This window comes from Ailuropoda melanoleuca, chromosome 16 (assembly GCF_002007445.2).
Source record: "Ailuropoda melanoleuca isolate Jingjing chromosome 16, ASM200744v2, whole genome shotgun sequence".
NCBI lineage: Eukaryota > Metazoa > Chordata > Mammalia > Carnivora > Ursidae > Ailuropoda > Ailuropoda melanoleuca.
Window position 1 is genome coordinate 61,754,064 of NC_048233.1, and position 20,470 is coordinate 61,774,533.

A 20,470-nucleotide genomic window follows, 5' to 3' on the forward strand; every position below is an offset into this window, starting at 1 on the left:
AGGCTTGGCATATGCTTATGTGGTCATAACTGACCAGATGCTGAGGATATATTAATAGCGTAATTTTAAAATTCAATACTATACTTTTAAAACCTTATTAAAGAGGCAGAGTGTTTAATGTCTGAAGTCTTGAAGAGCATACCTCTGTATGTCTTATGAGTTCCATGAGTTTAATTTCCTCTTGAGTCTGCTCAGTCCAGCCTCCCTCCACCACCACCGGCTGCACGGGGCTTTTGTTGGGAACCATGGAGGCCGGCTGACATGCTGCTACTCGCCGCCCTGGGGAAAGAAGTCCCTGGTAATGTTGTTTCTGAAGATGGGCTTTCAGATTTCAAATAAATTGGTTTGGCGTCCTATGCATAAATCATCCCGCTTGGGAGCATAGGCTAAAATACTAAATATATCATAAAAGCAAAGATGCCTAAGGTAATAATATCTAACAATGCCTCTTCATATGGGACCTTGAGGCTTCAAATAGCCAGGATATGCATATTCACTGTACAGATGGAAAAGAAAGATAACATGCTGACTTCCACACTGGCCCCGGCCTCTCCTGCACGATATGGTTCAGTGGTAATTTAGTCAAATAGAATCCATGACCTATATAGCCCATCATCTCTTCCAGTCATGGAACATATGTTTTGTTCTCTTCACTAATAATAAGCCTTTCCCCAACAATTAGCTTAGCAGCCTGGGGATTAAGTACTTCTAAAATAATATTAACCCAAGAGACAGGAGGCCTTTTTTTCTATCTAATAATACCCGCAAGCACGATTAGTTTCTGACACCTCTGCTATGCCCTTTAGGTTGTTAAAAAGCTGTGGTAAGAGAAAATATTTATTGGAATACTGTACTCCAAAGAATAATTTAATAAGTGTGTTGATTTGAATGTATGCATTCTTTCAACTAGTCCACGTTAAATCATTATAAAAGATTTAAAAATCATACTTATGGAATTGTTTCTTTTTTCCATGTTGAAGATAAACTCAACACTGATCTCTAAACTTCTTAAGTAAAAATAATGCTTTCTTTTGCATGTTGCTTCTAGAAATTTATGTTGAGCACAGCTATCATTAAATCATTATATTAAATCATTATAAAAGATTTAAAAATCATACTTATGGAATTGTTTCTTTTTTCCATGTTGAAGATAAACTCACACTGAGTCTCATACTGATCTCTAAACTTCTTAAGTAAAAATAATGCTTTCTTTTGCATGTTGCTTCTAGAAATTTATGTTGAGCACAGCTATCAGTCAGGCATCATGCTAGATAAGGCCAATACAAATATGTTCAAGATTTAGTCCTTGTCTTAATGATTACACCAATAATTGATTGCAATCATGCTACACCAGAGAAGTACAGGATCTACATAAAAGCATCTAACAGGGGCCTCCGCCCTAGCCTGAAGTGCCATAGAAGGCTTCTCTGCAAAAGTAAAGCTGAGGTGGATAAAATAATAGAAATACTAACATGAAGTTGAGTCCTAATTTTGCCACCACGGGAGTCTTAATATGCAGATTTTCAGACCATGACTACAAACAAAACTCTTTGAAAACAATTCAGTATTTGCAGAGAATAAAGCATTTGTGCTCTTGTGAGCTCAAGTTTGTGGAAATAGATCCAGCAATAAAAATAAGTGGCAGCAATGACTTTTCAGGGAAACCAGAATTCTACGTACCTAATAAGCACTCTATGCAATTTATGGATGTGGAGAAAACATAATTGAATCAGTCAGCCAATGAGTTACAGTGGCAACGTCATTAGGTTATGTGCTTTGGAGAAGACCACAGTGGTACAAGAAAAATACATAACACAAATTTACGCAAATATAGTTTTTAGCCTACTCTATTCATAAGGGGAGACAACATTAATTTATGACACATAAGTATTTTATTTATAGTGCCTTTTGAACAGTAAAACTTTGCTCCACAATGGAGAGCTCAGCAATAGTTTATCATTTACTCTCTTAAGAGCCAGGATTTGAATGTAGGAAAAGAGCAAAAACCATTATGCATTATTTGTTTTTTGTCAACTTGCTTCTAATGGTCTTTAAAAAAAATGAATGCATTTGCACTATAATTTTCATAAAGAGACATAAATTTATCACAAAAGGTTTTGGTTCAGGGAAAGATGTTCATAACAAACTACTATTTATGTAGGTAAGAACACAAATTGAAACCAAGCAAAAATGTATTGATTAAATTATTTTTTATTTTCTTATTACATTCTCCATATATTCTATTTTATTTCGTATGAGATCCGGGGAAAGCAACGATAACAGCTAACAATTAATGGGGAAAACTAGAGAACGTAAATGCTTTGCTGTTCTTTCAAACTATAAATCTCACCCAGACAGCTCCTCCCTTGATCAGAGGCCCACCCTGTTTCACCATTATCTATGCCTGGGTAGGTAAGCCCATCTCATTTGAGGTTTTAGCTGCCAAATCCATTTAGCTCTCACACTAAATAAAATGCTCCAGCATTGCCTTTCTAAGTAACAAAGATGTTACTTTGGCCTAATCTGCCATTTCTTCATTTCATTGATCAGCTTTTAAGACCCCAAGTCAGAAAATGGGCTGCTTTCTTAGGAACCCTTATTTACCCTTATTTAATATTTCCTGAGTATTTATTAGGTGCTACATATGCAGTAAATACTTGACATTTGTTACTTCATCATAAAAACCCTACGAAGTTATTACTAGTATTGTGATTAATATTAGCAATGACCATACTTACAAATGTAAAATCAGCTTGGCACAGTACTTTATAGATGCTTAATAAGCATTTGTTGCATTCACCAATGGCTATGACAATGGAAAATAATCTACTTAGCCACTTTTACACCTCCCATACCTCCTTTGTCATCCAATCCTCAAGAAGCTCACCATCCAGCAGGATCTGCAGGTTACTGAACTTTGACTTGTTCTTATTTATCTTCATAATCCCAACAACTAGACAAGTTCTTCCTCAGAGTAGGTATTTTATACGTATGCATTGAATTTACATTTAATAGCAGAAAATATAACAGTTTGTCAGTAGAAACAAGATTTATCTTAGCGTTAAATTCTAAGAGAAATTTCATTAATGGATTCCTCCATAATGGACTCCATCTGACATCTATCAACAGTGATACTGCAGATGATACCAACTGAACTTTAAATGCTTTTTTTTTAATAAATGCCTTTTTAATACTTAATTATAATAAAAGCTGAAGACATGATATAAAATCAGAATACGGTAAAGGCAGCTCTGCCTGGTGCTATTTTCAGTATGTTGCTTTTTATTGATTTAGTTTGATACAGGAATAGACCTTAGAAAACTCAGTGGAATGAATGGTTGAAATTCCATTCATTCTTTAGTTCAATCATTCTACAAGTATTCACAGTGCAAATAAGAAGGTAGTAGAATTTATAATGTAACATAGGGAAGACAGTCACATGATCAGGTAATTATATTAATGTAGTAACGATTATCATAGGGGAAGTTCAAGGTATGATAAACCACATTATTCCTAACATGGGAAAGGGAAGGCTTTTAAGAAGAAACAAGTAAGCTGAAAAGTATTTAATCGGTAGAAGCAATCCAAAAGGACAAGGGAAAGAAACGTTTGAGGCAGAAGAAACTAAATTGTGCCAAAAGCTCAGAGTTAAGAAAGCGCCTGATATGTCTCGGGGACTGAAAAAGAGTCCAACTGGTGGAGTGGAGAGGACAAGGAAAGAGAGCAGCTCATACAGAACCAGATCATGAAAGACCACAGAGGAGTTTCATCTTTGTCCTAAAGATAATGGGGAGCTTTGAAAGGTTTTATGCCTGGAGTACCATAACACCTTTGTATTTTCGCCTGATCACTCCAGCTTCAGAATGTCACCATTATGCATAGAATAGAAACTACTGTCAAGACTGGAAGCAGGGATTCAAGTAACAAAGCTGTTCCAGTAATCCAAGCAATAGATGACAATAGCTAGAATTTAGATAATACAGTTGGGGATGGAGACCAAATTCATTTGAGAAGATAGATTGAAAGCAACAAGGCTTACTGATATTTGCTTAGAGAAAGTGAGAGAGAGATCAATGCCAAGGATAACTCCCAGGTTTCTAAGATGGAACACCTGGGTGGATGGTGGTAGGGTCCACGGCTAGAAGAAATGAAGGAGATACTGGACTGGTGATATGAACCCTTTAGTTTTAGACATGCCCTTGGGACATTATAGTGAAAATGTGTAGTAGTTGGAATAGCAGAAATTACCAGTCATGATAGATGTTTTTCATGTACACCCAATTATTCTTTTGGAAAGAACTGAATAATAGTCATTTCAACCCAGAGTTCTGTCTAGTGCACTTACAACTAATTATGCTGCTTATTGAAGTAAAATTCACGTGCTTTTGACAACAGACAGTGTGCATACTTAAGAGCTGAAATTCTGTTATGGCAATTACAGATCCTGAAATGTATTCCTTTCTAGACTAAAGTCCATAATACACTGTTTCTCCCCAAAGAACCATCTGGTATCTCAAGTGTTAGGAATAGTATAAGGTCTGGAACCTAAGATTCTGTGACAAAGAGAATGAAAGAGGAGAGTAAATATTGTCAATTGATTACTTTGACTATGAATAGCATATCTTATGCTGCCTAACACGAAGAAACCCTTCTGAGATATTAATATTGACCTTTGAAAAATTCAGCACTTCCTCACTCAGACTATAACATAAACAGGGGTGCCTGAGTGGCTCAGTCTCTTAAGCGTCTGCCTTCAGCTCAGGTCATGATTCCAGGGTCCTGACATGGAGCATCAGGATCTCTGCTCAGCAGGGACTCCGCTTCTCCCTCACCCTTTGCCCCTCCTCAGCTCATGCTCACTTTCTCTCTCTCTCTCTCTCTCTCTCTATCTCTCAAATAAACAAACAAAAAAAGACTCTCTCCCTCTCCCTCTGCCCCTACCCTGTGCACCTGCTCATGCTCTCTCAAATAAATAAACAAATCTTTAAAAAAAAAAACAACAAAATAAAACAAAACAAACAAACACAAAAAACCACCCCCAAACTTCCCCAGCAATACCCAAGGAATGGACCAAGAGTTTTATTTAAGGACTAATTTCAAAGCCCACAAAATGTTAGTTCAGAGGCTGTTTCAATCCCAACATAGGGGTTACATGACCCAGGCACTTTCCTAATTTTAAAAAATTTACATATAATTCATATGGTATTAATTTAAATATAAAAGTTACAAATATAAAATCAATACTGAAAGATGTATTATTAGGTTTTAGACTTGCTCAAGTGACTTTTGTGACACAATATTTATAGTACTCAGTTAAACATCTGGTATCTAAGAGTAGGAAAAAACTTCTGGCAAATTGGGGTTACATTTAGAATTAAACATGGTGATACTTGATTTAGTTCATACTGACCTTTTAACTGTCTCATTTTGTGTTTCATGGTGTCTAGATCAGCCAAAATTTTGTCCTTTTTTAGCCAGTTCCGTTTTTCTAACTTTTCTGCTTTCTGCAAAGCTAGAAAAAAATACGTGATATTTTATCTTGCATTGTGTTATCAACAGTAATTTATCATGCAAGCCAATAATTTATAAAGAACTTTCTGCTCCAAGAAATAGATTCAATTAGAAATAAGTAATTAAAAGGTAAGGGTCATTAAAAGAAACCTCATTTGAAAGATGACAGGGCTTAAGGCATTTCTTTATGGAATGGAGAAGCGGGGGAAGAAGAACAGTGCTGTTTTATTATATAGATTTACCATATGCAATAGCCATATTTCATTTTCCACTTCCACAAACTATTTGGAGGTGATGAAAGCCTGGCTTGGAACCATTCATTTTTTAAACATCCACCTACTGCCTAAAGGGTGCAATTCTTAAAAATGAAAATGTGCAGACAGGTCGTCTTCAGTGTGAATTAAACTCATTTGTTATTTTCTAATGTATACCATTATTCTCAGTCTTATAGACCGAGGATCTCTTTATCAACTGAATTAGACATTTTTCCATGCAGAATACTCCATTCCAGTAAGAAAAAACAGGCAACTGAGCAAATACAAGAGTATAGCTCTCCTTGGGCACATGTTAATTGATGGATCTCCTGTTCTTTGCATAAATGTGATGTTATTATGTTGGCATTATACACATTTAATTCTTTTCTTATGGTGACATAAAATTTATTTCTCTCTCTCCTTTATATACTTGTTTGAAAGCAAGCAAAAACAAAAAACTTACCCTTCGGAGATAGAAATGGTTCACCGCAAGATACCCAGATGGCAATGGGATTTCTGAGGACAAGAGTAAGCAAAGACTTATCTATACCATCCAAACTATCAGATGTCACAGACTTTGGAAACAATTTGGTGTTCACTTTCATTCTTGGGTTTTCTAGGAAACAAATGGCACATTGACCAATGCACAATGAATAATGAATAAATTTGCCTCCTGAATTTATTTTTTTATTCAAAATATTTCCGTTCTCATTAATGACTTGATTTAAACAGGTAATACCTAAACCAGATGCAAATACATAAATATGATCAGAAACTTCATATGCAACCAAATAATTTAAACTAATCTGATTGTAAATATACTTTTAAATTCCTTTCTTATGCTTTACTAATTATGAAAGAAATCTGAGGTGGCTTACTAAAATACCAACTCCGAAGAGGAATAAAATAGAGAATAAGAAAACTAAGGACAGGAGGAAAGAAGTATAGCAATAGACTAAAGCCAGAGATAAAATGCTTCAGTGTCTTCATCTTTTAAATGAACAATAGTATCTATCTCATTCTGCTGTTGGGAAGATTAAAAGAAAAAAAATGAAAGTGCTTAGAATAAATGGTGTTTGGTCTATTTGATTGGACGAGCATCCAAAAAATGCTAGATAAATATTTTGATATTGAATGGACATGAAAGCCATACTTTTCATTTTCATGGAGTTAAAGCACAGTTTGGGTTCTGAGCATTATAGTGGCCCAAGCAAAGAAGAAAACACAAGTTCAAGGTTCACATGGCCCACACAGAGAGAGAAATTCCGCAGAAGATACAACTTTCCTGGTCCTGAGATCTGAGAGAAATTTATTTCAGGGTCTTCATAAGGGGGTTATTTGTGAGGTAGCAAACAGTATCCTATAACAGAAATGAACAAAATTGAGAATTTACAACATGCTGGGCATTTCATTAAGACCTCTGCATACATTATCTCAGGTGAGTCTCAAAATGATACTCCGAGATAGGTCCATTCCTCTTTTACAAAGGAACTGAGGTTTAATCACATAGCTAGGTAGTGGCAGAGTTAGGATTAGAACCTAGGCCATATGCCTCCAGAGCCTGTGCCCTTAACCACTATCTCCACCGCAAACATGATACTGAGTTTCTGACTGATGCCTGTTTTTTTCAAGTTAGTCAATGCAAACTGATGGCATAACACAAGCCACGATTCAGTAAAAGGGGGCAACCCACTAAGGGACCAGCCTGATTCAAGGATAACCTCTAGATTATAGATGGGAAGGGATGGCCATACCTTTTTAGCACTCCAGCATGAATAACGTTACTTCCAGTCAAGTTTTAAGTAACAATTTGAAAGAAGAGCCTTTAAGATTGTAATCTTCCAGAACCTGGAGATCAGATATTCTATATGCCAAGTAAAGGCCAAACTATATGCTTTAATGATTAGCTAGGAATTAAATGTTGACATAATTATTTTAAAAAACTCATTAGAAAACAGGACAAATAACATCATTGTGAAATAATAGAAAATATATATATTGGTCTCTGCCCTAAGTTCCTGGCAGAGAGCTTCTAAAATTCTGGTCATTTTCTAAATGATAAGAGTACAGGGGCATCTTTTATACTAATATTTTGTCTTTGATCCTGGTTCCTGATGCAGAGCTCCTAAATCCTTTGGAATTTCCTGGATGATAGCAGTATCTTGTTTTCTAATGAGATGACTTTTGGCGGACTCTTGGATGAAGGCTGGTCACCAGAAAGACCAAGCCATGATAAGAACCTTGGAATTTTCCACCCTACCCTTTATTCTCCAGAGAAGGGAGAGATGCTGGAAATGGAATTAGTGAACAATCATAACTACATGATGAAATATCCATAAAAAAACCAAAAGTACAGGGTTTGGAGCCCCTCTGGATTGGTGAATGCATGGAGATGGTAGGAGAGTAATGGGCTTGGAGAGAGCAGAGAAGTTCTGTGCCCCTTCCCACACACCTTGCCCTACTCATCTCTTCCACCTGGATGCTTATCTGTATCCTTTATCATATCCTTTTATAATAAACCAGTAGACAGTCAGTAGACCTTTTCCTTGAGTTCTGTGAGCTGCTCTAGCAAATTAATCAAACTGAAAGAAGGAATCATGGGAATCTCCAATTTAAGCCAATTGGTCAGAAACAGGTCTGGACATCTGAAGTGGGGGTTGGAGCAGGGAGCAGTATTGTGGGACTGAGCTCTTAACCTGTGGGATCTGATGCTATAACCAGGTAGAGAGTGACTCTCAGTACAACAGTGGAAAGCTGAGATCACTCTGCTGAATCACTGTCAGTTAAGACTCATTTGTGTTTAACAAACTGTTGCTGGGGACACCGTTCCTGCCCTCAACTTGTACATAGTTCGATGAGACACACAAAAATGTAAACAGATAATTATAATGCAGTGTGTTAGGAGTGGCAATGCAGGTCCTTTCATTGGTGCTCTGGGAGCAGTGGAGATGGGCAGGGGCAGGTAAGGGCAGCTAGTGGGCAGGGTATAGAGAGGACATTTTCTCTTCAAATAATAGAAAGAGATTTGCATTGATCCAGCCCCACCTTCTTAAGTGGTCTCCAGTTCGGTTTGGTTTTAAATTTTACAAGAGCTGCTCATGTTACATAAAGTAGCTAAATTGTCAAACATATTTTATAAATTTGGGGCACTTTATTTATTACATTATTTTTTAGCTTTTTCTTCTCATTCAGCAAGGTAAAAACAATCCGAGAATCTCACATGAGAGCAGCTTCCTGTGATTTTGTAATTCTAGAAGGGGTGACTGAGTCACAGAATCACATGTAAATTTTTTATGATGAAAAATAAGTAGAATCAGCTAAATCCTACAGAATGTAACCAACCTTTCATACTTGTAATTGTTGTCTCCTTTGTTCGAATTGGGACTGCCTCTTTCTTTTGTTTCTCAGTGTTTCTCTGGATAAAAGATTCTTCTAGTGCCCATAAAACCAAATCACGTAAGGAAAGGATCGTGGTCCCATCTTTGACATATACTTTGGAGGCTGCTCTGGGGAGACCAAGTTGCTCCGTGCATTCTGTAAGAAGCTAAATAACACAGATTGTAAGGAACTGTTGAGACAAAGTGATAGGGCTGGGAACAATTGTGAGGAGCTTATTATTTTAGAAATTTGAGAAAATCCATTAATTTGGGAAAATAGAAAGCTAAATAACTCCTGAGTTGATCTTTGATTAGAGACAATTTTTGGTATCAGACTGTCCTACATAATCTCACAAAATTAGTCCACTCAAACTGTGAAAATTTGCTCCAAAAATTTAACACAGCAGCTGCCGTATGTTAATACATTTTATCATCAGAGTATTTATTTCCTAAGCAGTGTTCAATTTAGAGACCCTCTTTCAACTTTGTTGCTTTATAAGGTATAAAATTGTAACACTCGTTTTGATGAACTGCTTTAAAACAAATGAGTAGTTGACTTTCAAACCCACACTAACACATATTATTACCTCCATTTCGCAGATAGGAAAACAGGCTGAAAGGTTAACATTTTGTCCAAGACTACAGAACCCAGCTGTGGAGCTCAGGGTGAATCTTGGAATTGCTAACTTTTGTGATTTGCTTAGTTCACTTAACAATATCTTAATAAAAAGGCTACTTGTAGTTAACCGAAAAGGTGAGCGAACGAGGGTGTGTGTGTGAGTGTGTGTTTGCAAGGAAGTCTCCAGGGTAAGCCCACATCATATTTAATGTTGCTTATAAAATATGCTGTTACTGGCACTGGCCAGAATGTATAGATAAGATAATCACCAAGCAAAGCAAGGACAAAGCTGGGTCTGGACACTCTGAGCTCTCCTTCCTTCCTGCACAGAGCAGCCTCTCCGACAGAAACCACATGTTCCTTCTTAACACAACTCTTGCTTCTTCGATTTGAGAATGAAATGAAACAACCTGTCAGCAAATAAGTGCTCAGATTTTTCAAATGATAAATGAGGTGGCATCTCTTAGAATATTCAGATGACATACGACTTGAAGCTGGAACGGGAAGGAAGGCAAAATAAAAGGGGGGGGCATTCTCTCTATCACACAAGTGAAGAAAATCTGGTAGCTTTGTTTTCCGCCTGCTTCTATGTATCTTTGCTCTGGAGCCAAGCTAAAAACCATATTCTGGTTTCTCATTTTTTCTAAGTCTGTATCCAAAGAAATACAATAAAAAAGAATATCTTTAAGAAAACAGAGATCTTGATCTCATCAGCCTAAATTGGTGAAACTGGCCAGGGACATTTATCATTCAATCCCATTGCTTTTTTCTTGTCAGAGGAATCACTATTATCATTACCTCAGAGGATGCAAGGAACGTTTAAGTGATAGCCACTTACTGTGGGGAATGTTCCAGCCACAATTAACTTCCCATTTCGATATCCATCTCCATTTTTGTATGCAATTATTTTCACCGCCTGCTGGTGCGTAGCTGCCATACCACTACGAGATACAACTTGCGTGCAGGTCTTCATCCGTAAAGATAACAGACGTTCTTCATAATAACTTAGTGTTTTCTCAGCCTCATAAGAAGATAAATCAGCCTGATTAAAAAAAACAAAAACAAAAAACCACAGAGGTCTACTCAAGCTTTTTCTTTTAGTGTTCGTTATTTTGGTGTATTTCAGTCTCTTAATTTAATAAATATTTGCATGTACCTGTATGTGGTATCTGAATTTTGAGATGTTCACTCCACATGCTATAGGTATTGGATACCACAGTGGGAAGAACATGGGGTCAGAACTCAGTTCTCTTCCTACCCTGTCACTGAGTCTCTAGGTGACTGTCGGCCTCTGGCTTGTGTTTCTGGCCTTCTGTTTTCTACTCAGCCTTCTCCTGTGACAGGAGTTGGGGGAGAAGGATGCCGGGGCCAGAGAAAGCCTGGCCTCGAAGTAATGGGATGCTGGCACTACAGATAATCTCTTCATCTTTAACTTGAGGATGTGGTGGCAGATATTGATGAATGGGGAGGGGAATGCGTGCAGTCCTAATCTACACGCTAATGAGGGTGGTGAACACCACAAACCTTTCCCTTTCCATCCCTACTCAGGATGCTGCTTTGAAGGAAAAACTCTGTCTGAGATGCTTTAACCCTGGGGACTCTTTCCAATCAGTGCACCAGCACCTCCTTAACCCCACCATCACTAAAGCAAAGCCAAATGCCTTCAGACTTCCCCCGAGGACTGACTTCTTTTCACCTTCAGAGTTACTATGGCACTTAATGTTTATTACAGCTGTTCTTATCCCCTCCAACCCCTCCCACCCTACACTGTGGATCCAGTTTGGGAGAACGAGGAGAAAGATCTGGAAATGGAGAGACCGAGTCCTGGAGAGCACACCAAATTGGAAGTTTCCCTTAAATTGCTCCTTTTTGTATAGGTGTGTAAGATCCCGGTAGCACATCCTACTCTAAACTTGAAGGAGAGGACTTCTTAAATGGTGCCATTTTAAATTAAGATCACAGGAAAGTGGCAGATATTTTTTTTTCTCTCCATGAGCTATAGATAGTATTAGACATGGATGCATGAATTCAGGCACCCAACCTGAACAGCCATTAACGAGACGTCAAATTTCCCCTGAAATGTTCCGTACTAGTAAAAAGAAGTTTGTCCTGTGAATGTAGGCAAAAATTTGCTCCACTAAGTAAAGACGTGCAGTTACTTCCTCATCTAAAAGCAACACAGAGAGCAGTGGAAGGTGTTAGTAGATGATTAAAGCCGCAGAAGTGCCCAATTAACTTCAGAGAGTGTATCGAACTATTAATAGACAATGTATTTTAAATTACAATGGGGAAGAGGAAATCAATGCAGGTGGAATGGTGAACGTGCATCAGAGGAAGATGAATTGGATGAGTGGAGATGAACTTGAGTGCAAGGTGGATAATGAATGCATCGAAGTTTCCAAAATGATGCCACACATGTATTAGCAGAGCTCAGGTCATTACACACCTTTGCCACACTGATGACCTTGAAAGGCCCTCGTGAGAGCGGCTTCCGGGTCTTGGAGCCTGAGGCACAGAAGAATGGTAGCCCTGGAAGCAATGGTTTCAGCCCCTTCTCTGCTCTCAGGGATCGTCCACATGCTAAGCAGAGCATTGTTTTGTTCTTTCCAGTGAGTGAGACATAATAGTATCCCTAAAAAAGGGAACAAAGATGGTTTTATGTACGCACATCTAAATTATGATAGTGTTTTTGTAGAATACTTTACAATACAAATAGAGCATTTTTATAATCCCCAAATGCTAAATTTGAAATCTCAACATGAATGCATCATTTTGCTCCCTAATAATAATACATTTTTAAAAAACACACTTCCAAATTCTGTTCACTGAAAAAGGCTAGAGGCAATGACAATTCAACATCGATGAGTATAACTTATGTCAAGGATCAGGGATTCCTGGAGGAATGGCCAGTTCCAGATTTGGGGCAAGAAATATGTAAGGTGACCAAGTGATGTCTTGTGGTGCCTGGGAAGAAGAGAAGCCATCCAAGAGTAAAGGAATCATTTTAAAAGACACAAGAACCAACAACATGAAGGAGCCTCCACTGGCCCAAGTGAGACAATTTGGGAACAACAAAAAGAACGATAACCAAAACACTTTGGGTATGCTTAAAAATATAAAGTCCCATGAGCTCATCATGATGCTAAAAATGCTTGTAAGTAAACTGGCACCAATTTATAACTCGGAAGCCCGGCCATCAGAAAGTGTGGCTGATTATTTGCAGAGATGGCCACAAGAAAACCATCTCATCCTGGTTTGCATGTCGTTCTGAAATGTGACTTTGCTGCTCCCCCAAACAAGAAATCTTTCTCTTGTCCTTTCCTTGAATCTGAGCAAGACATTGTGACTTGCTTTGGCCAATGTAGCATTAGGAAACGCGAGGCAAGTAGATGTGTAAGACAAGCTTGCACATTGGAGGTTTTTCTTTTGGCTTCAATGGGAACCCTGAGACTACTATGTGAACAAACTTGAGCTAGCTTACTTAAGAAGCCTTGAGGAGGACCAAGGCCCCCAGCTAACAGCCTGCTAATTTCCAGACATGTAAGGGAAACCATCTTTAACCATCCAGTCCCACAGAACCACCAAACTACTGGCATACCACCAGATGACCTCATATTTGGGTCACATTACTAACACTGGGTAAGACCAGCAGAGCGGCCCCACTGAGCCCAGATTAAATTTTTGGCGCACAGAGTAAAAAAAGTGGTTCTTGGTTTAACCGACTAAATTTTCAGGTTGTTTATTATACCACAATAGATAAGTGAGTGGATAGAAAGAATTAACATTTATCCTACCATCCCTTACAAACCATATTTTTGGGTAGTCAAACACCTAGTTGAAGAAGATGAACCTCGTTGAAGTTCTTCCTTATATTAAAAGTTCAGCTAATAAATGTTGGGGGAAATGATAGATAAAATTGACACTTTTGAAACTATTGTGAAATAATTGATTTAGGCAAAGATCACTGAAGAGTGACACTAGATGAAAAGGTCATTGGGAGATTTGTTAAGTGTGAGTTTAGGTTCTAATCATGCCCACCGATACTCATTATCACTAAAAATGGGAAATCTAGACATTGTATTCCTGCATAAATGATCAATATGAAATATACCATAAACCCATGATGATTCTTGTCAAAAAATGTTGATCATAAATCTAATCACAACTCTAGTGTTAAATTCCTTTTATAGGAATCATAGGGGTGTGAGTAACAAATTTAAAAATGCCGTAGGAAGTAAAGAGACAAATCCAAATAAGGGGCATTCTATAGGACAATTCTAGAGTCTACAACCAAATATCATATAAGGACCTTGCTTGAATCCTGACTCACATCAACTAATCATAAGAAGAATTTTTTAGAAAAACCTAGAAAATTTGATTAAGAACGGGGTACTTGATTGATAGCCAAAGGATTATTGTTAATTTTGCTAGATGTCATAATGGTATAATGATTATGTAAGAAAATGATACCATGTCTGGGGTTTGTAAAGGTTGCAAAACCTTGATAATAGTTGAATTTGGATGAAAAGTATATCAGGTTCATTATACTATTCTATTTTTTCATTATACTATTTCTATTTTTAGTATAGAATAGTATAGTATATCTTAGTATATACTATTCTATATTATACTATTCTATGTATGAAAATTTCCATAATAAAATTTTAAAGTACTTTTATATAGACTCTCTAATTTGCTTTGGTCCTCCCAAAGCTAAAAGTTAAGTACAGCCAGAATTAGTATCATTCTCACTCAATTTACAGATGAGAAAACAAGAGCTGAGAGAGGGAGCTTTCATCTAAGGATACTTGAGTAGCACATGGCAGAATTGAAATATAAAACTGACTTCTGATTCCAAGTTCTTGGTTTTTTTACCTTACTCATATTGCTTCAACTACTCCCTTCAAGTAGGTAGAGCTACCTTAATTCAAAGCCAACACTTAGATGATGCTTTTGAAGATGAAATTCTTAAATTCCACTACAGATTTCTCTATATGCACATACAGTTTCCATTTTTCTACACATTACTGAAAGGCAGAACATTAAAATATCCCTGCTTAGATGGAATTGAATGAATATTATGAGCAGAATCATTTCTATAGAAAAACATGTACTTCATGACGAATTGCATGCCAATTATTTTCCTTATTATACCAAAGAAGCCCATTGAAAAGTATCCAGAAAATGTATTTTTTCATTGAAACATCAATCCCCATGACCGTGGTGCTACAGGTTTGATGATCTCTGAATTGTTCTATTTTGGCAATGGTGCGTGTACACAGTGTAAACTAGATCTTTGATTAATTCATTCACATTTAATATTGTTTTGAAACTGCCGATGGAAAGAAAAAGGCAATACATTTGGGGAGTTCCCAGGTTAAGTATGCCTGTAGAATGCAAACAGAGTTTAAAAGTTCACTAAATCAGCCACTGGTATTCTGTCCAGAATATCAGGCAATTGATTTGACTAATTCTTTTCTCCATAAAATTTTCCTTGATTTATTGAAATGAATAACATGATCTGTTCATTTGGCCTTACAGATATATGGTCTATTACAGGGGGTTAGTCTGATCAATAACGACCATTAACTATTGTATAGTAGCTAATGTGATTGTGAATAAATTATTCAGTGTCTTCACCATATTTATTATTTAAATGAGATACCATATATGAAAATCACTAAGATTGATCAGTATGTAACATACAGTAGCTATCAAAGTTACTTCATATTAGTTTTCTTTTTTAAGCTATCCCTTAGGATGAGGTCTAGGAAAGGAGTTCTTACCCTACATCCAAAATGAATTTCAGGGGGAGTTTATAAACTCCCTAAAACTTACACAAAACGTGTTTGTATACATACATGCATTTTTGGGGAAAAGAATATCCATAATTTTCATGAAACTCTCAAAGAAGTCTGTATCTCCAAAAAGGTTAAGGACTAACCACTGGCCTAGAGCCTTTGTACAATGAGTAATTTCTCCCAGGCCCAGGAGGGGTTTTTAATCTATGAATCTTGGAATTGATATATTATTGTACTCTTCAGGTTAGTCATATTAACTCCTATCAGATAGGCTACCATTTAACTATTGAGAAAATAAAATTATAATCTTTTAGAACAAATAATTGTTAGGAACTGGGAAGTTGTATTTTGGTTAACATAAAAAAGAACATCTTGATTATATGGTTAAAGAAAGTCACTAATTTTAAAATCATTGAGGCCTAAACTATAGGTCTCCTTTCTTCCCTTTTTTATTATAAAATATTTCAATCATACAAAAATAGCATAGTGATCCCCATGAACCCATACTCGGCTTCTAAATTACTATCTGGAAGTTAATAAAAGTTAACAAAAATTATCTAAATTTTGTCTAGATTTACTAAAACGCAACCAAGTTTTAAAGTCCTGTAGGGAAAATAGCCAAAAAGTCACAAGATGGCTATGAAATAAAATTAACTAATAACAGTAATCAACAAAAGCAAGGCAGTTTGACATACAGACCCACAAATACCTCAGGTATCTGTAAAGTATGCAGAAATTCCTTACTAATAAAAACTACAGGACCACATTTGAAAAATTATTTTCTCTAAAAATCAGAGTATAGGTATTCAGATTTAGACCTATGCTTGGTATAATGTAATATAGTTAAAGTCACTTACAATCATTTGCATCTTAATATGCTTTCTGGAGTCGAGTGACATCTAGTGTGGCAGGCACACCTGTGGGAGTCTAGTATGTGTGATTATCCTCACTTATGAGAGTGCTGGTGAATTGATGATGGACCAAAAGTGGTGCCGATGATAGGGAGCCATTGAAACAATATAAGCAGAGGGTAATACCAATATTCCTTCATTGTTTCCTAACCAGAATCACAGAGTCAGTGCTTAATTTGTGTGAACATAACGTTTTCTAGGGAAAAAAAAGTTCTAGCTATATTAAATTACTCCATTTTCCCCCTATTTTTCTTTTATCCTTAGTTGAAAATAACCACTTACTGGTTGATCAATGTTTTCCCCTTTAATCACAGAGGATGTACAAATACCAGCATAATTTGCTGCTGTGATCTCCTTATCCAGTGCAGTGCTATAAAAGGCCATAAAAGCTTTGATGTTTTCCACAAAATTCCACTTTTGATTGGCCGTCCCATTGTTATATGGTTTATATTTCTGAAAAAAGGAGAAAATATGGAGTCAAACAGGAAAGTTTATGATTTGATTATAGCTGTCACAGTTTTGTTGCATAAATTCAGAAAGTATAGATAATTACTCATAATTCTACTATGCAGTAATAACTATTACTTATATTTGATAATTCTGTGTGCAACATTTTTGTATTTATAAATATGCATCCTTTGATTTACAAAATGAAATCACAAAATGCATAAAATTTGGTAACTGGATTAGTTTTTTTAAGAAGAATATTCTACAAACATTTCCCTAACATTGTTAAAGGATACATACTATTTGATCTTAGTGATATTTTATCAATCTCCAATAGGTAAACACGTAGATTGTTTCTCAAATTTTCCTTATTATAATAAAAAAAGCAATGAATAATCATATAAATAAATTTTTATGTAAATCCATGAAAAATTCCTTAGAACAAACTCCTCAAGTACAATTGCTGATAAAATAACATGATCATTTTTAAATATTATGAGACATCATATTAAGCTTTATCATATCAAAACGCTTTCTAGAAAGGTTATTCTAGTTTATACTTACACCAATAGTGTATGATATGGTCTGTTTGCCTCACATTCTTGCCCAAACATCATCAATTTAATAAATGAAAAATGTTTCTTGTTGCTATTTTAATTTATGTTTCCCTGGTTATTGAGAAGGTTTTTTTTTAAAAAAAAATGAGTACAGGCAGTTTTATATGTAACAGAAACAGCACATTTATTCTAATTACAAACTTGGCTCAAGCATAAGTAAAGAAATGAGTAGTTTCAATTTTAGAGAATTTAAACAAGTAGATTAGTTCCAACCAAACATATCATGACACCTCAAGGAACTTTATAATGAATAGCACTTACTTTACCAAGGAGAGATTGATAGTAAAGAGGAAAATAAATGGGTCTTAAGAATTGATTTAATGGGTCAGACAGTAGAGCATCCCTCAGAGGCATGGAAAACAAAAACTATATTTCAAAGAACAGACAGTGGGGGGTCTAGTAACATTAACCTAACATGCCTCATTTTTATTACTTTACATGAACTTTAATATTTTCTCACAAACTGATTGCTTCAAGAAATAAAAATGAAACATCAGCAAAGAAAAAATCTTGAACGGTAATACAAATTACCTTGAGATCATACTTATTTCTTAAAAATGGGAACCTTAGGGGAAAATGTCAATATCTGCAAATTTATGAAACTGATTAAGGTACAAAATTTGCATCTGCATGAGGTTTGAATCTCACTGTGGCCCGTGCCAAAGAGGCACCTGACAGGGAAGAATGTGATGTTATAGATACAATGTCTCCTAGAATTACTTTTTAGTCCATATTCATCAGCAGGATAAAAGACTTAATTAAGCTTTGATATTTGTCCAGATTGTTATATCCCAATTATGGATTCAGGACCTACAAAACAAGCTGCCTTGTTGCTATTAAAAACATGGAATAAAACAAATTTACTTTGGGGATAATATATTCTGTTCAACAAAAGGATGATAAATACTATGGAGGATATAGAAAAGTTCAAAGCAGGGGTGCTCCTAAACTTTCTTCCTTCCTGACAAGGAAAAACACATATCCATTTAGGAGTGTCTTTGGTTACAAGTAAGGATGACAGATAAACAGGAAAAAAGAACTCCATAGATCTTTACCCAAAACTCAAACGAACCCAGATTTCTCTGGAGTCTCTAAAAGCTATTTGGCTGCTACAAGCATTTGCTAAAGTATGTTAAGCATATTTCAAATGAGTATCTTAGTAGAATTAGCATTGATGAGTTTACATCCTTCAGGAAGACCACTCTGATCATGCTCTTTCCCTCCATCACCAGGTAAGAGGGGACTTGCATATGTCCCAATCACTGAGCTTAAAACACGTGCCTCTGATAGCTATTCACTTGACCGCACCCACCACTGAGTCTGTATGCATGCTACTAGGATAATTTCTCGTGCTTGCCCTTGGATTTGATTTAAGTAACTAGCATAGCTCCTGACATGCAGCAAGCCCACAATCACCATCTGTTGGATTCAACTAAATTAAGAGCTACATGAACATGTTGAATTTGAAATCTAGGCAGACTATTGTAAATATTTTAACAATGGCATTCAAAATAGGTTTCTATGACAGCCATTATCTTTCTCCACAACAAGGAAGCATAGAGCTTTACTTAACTGGAAATAAAGGGCCATGATTACGACTTAGCCTATATATATATATATCTTACCTGAACAATAACTGGATAGCCACAGACTTCATTTCTTGTTTTGGTCATAGACACTGCCAGCACAAGGTCTGGGTTACCCACCAGGTGAAAGGTCCTTTGGGAAAACAGGATTAGGCTTGTTATCAAGTAGCATAACCAGATCAGAGCTCCCTCTGTGCCACTTACCAGAGTACTGGTAAGTGCATGCTCTGTGATAATGGACATGAATCTGTGCATGCTCTGTGATAATGCCTCGTGCATGCTCTGTGCATGCTCTGTGATAATGGACATGAATCCTTTAAGGATTTCTCCCCCACAGAAGCACAATGTTAAGCTTTCTCCATAGAGAGTGATGGAGGAACACTGAAGGAGGAAGGGGTTCTCTTGCTCTTCCTGGCTGTTGCATGCGGTCAGCAGTTGGGAGTGAGGATACCGAGTGATGCTCTGCCCTAACCAGTTGCACAGGATGTGTGGCCCCTGGGAAGCCTCACAGCCCCAGCCTGGTAATCATTTGCTCGTGGCCCTCCTGACATGGACATCACATGCTCTAAACCTTCTGCCTCCCACCACTCCCAATCCCTTTTCATACCCGTCTGCCCCCAAACCAGCCGCACCCTTGCATATGTTCCAGAGGGCTACTTCCTGCTTGCAGAGCAACCTCAGACCAGGTCTGGCCAGGCAAAGCAACAGATTTTTGCCATCCAGTTAGCTGTATCCATTCCTTTTCTAATGAGTTCTGAACTCCAGCCTTGGGAAAGGGCCCAATTTAAGTTTGTCCTCAACTCCCTCCGCCCCAGAGCACCATATAGAGGATTTTTTTTAAACATCTGATAGTTACTCTTTTATTATTGTTTAATAATTCTTTATGTTACACATCTCCTTTAAATCACTGTGTGGTTTCTGTCTCCAAATTGAACCCAGACTGATACACCCTCCTCACCTCCTGCTATTTATTATGAGAGGCACTGTGGCAGATGATTAAGAACATGGATTCCGGAGCCACAGTGCTCAAGTGTGAATCCTGAATCTGCTTCGCAGTAGCTATATGGCTTTGCTTAACAACCCCGCACCTCCGTTTCCTCATCTGTAAGATAGGCTAATGGTGCCTCAAAGGACTCTTGTGGGAATGAAATGAATTAATGCACAGAAAATGCATAGAATATTGCCTGGCACACGTCACTTGGGCTACTATTATTAATGGTTGTGATTTTTTTTATAGCTTCTCCTCCAATTCTCTTTTTCTAAAGGAGTATTCCCTAAAAGTCCAAGATATATGTTGAATATTGTTAAGTTGTCTTATATAGGAGCTCACATAAAGCTTCTTTGACT

The 20,470-nt window shown here is 36.8% G+C and overlaps 1 protein-coding gene across 1 annotated transcript in view; it reads right to left on the reverse strand.

Moving 5' to 3' along the window:
• The window catches only part of DCDC1 (doublecortin domain containing 1), a 426,036-nt gene that overhangs the window by 26,238 nt on the left and 379,328 nt on the right, over positions 1-20,470 (reverse strand). The window contains exons 29-36 of the mRNA XM_034645816.1: positions 19,163-19,256; positions 16,756-16,926; positions 12,208-12,393; positions 10,600-10,803; positions 9,108-9,309; positions 6,229-6,381; positions 5,411-5,512; positions 143-279 (exon numbers count right to left, since the gene is read on the reverse strand). Coding sequence (XP_034501707.1) covers positions 143-279; positions 5,411-5,512; positions 6,229-6,381; positions 9,108-9,309; positions 10,600-10,803; positions 12,208-12,393; positions 16,756-16,926; positions 19,163-19,256 — 1,249 coding nt within the window. The remainder of the gene's footprint in view (positions 1-142; positions 280-5,410; positions 5,513-6,228; positions 6,382-9,107; positions 9,310-10,599; positions 10,804-12,207; positions 12,394-16,755; positions 16,927-19,162; positions 19,257-20,470) is intronic.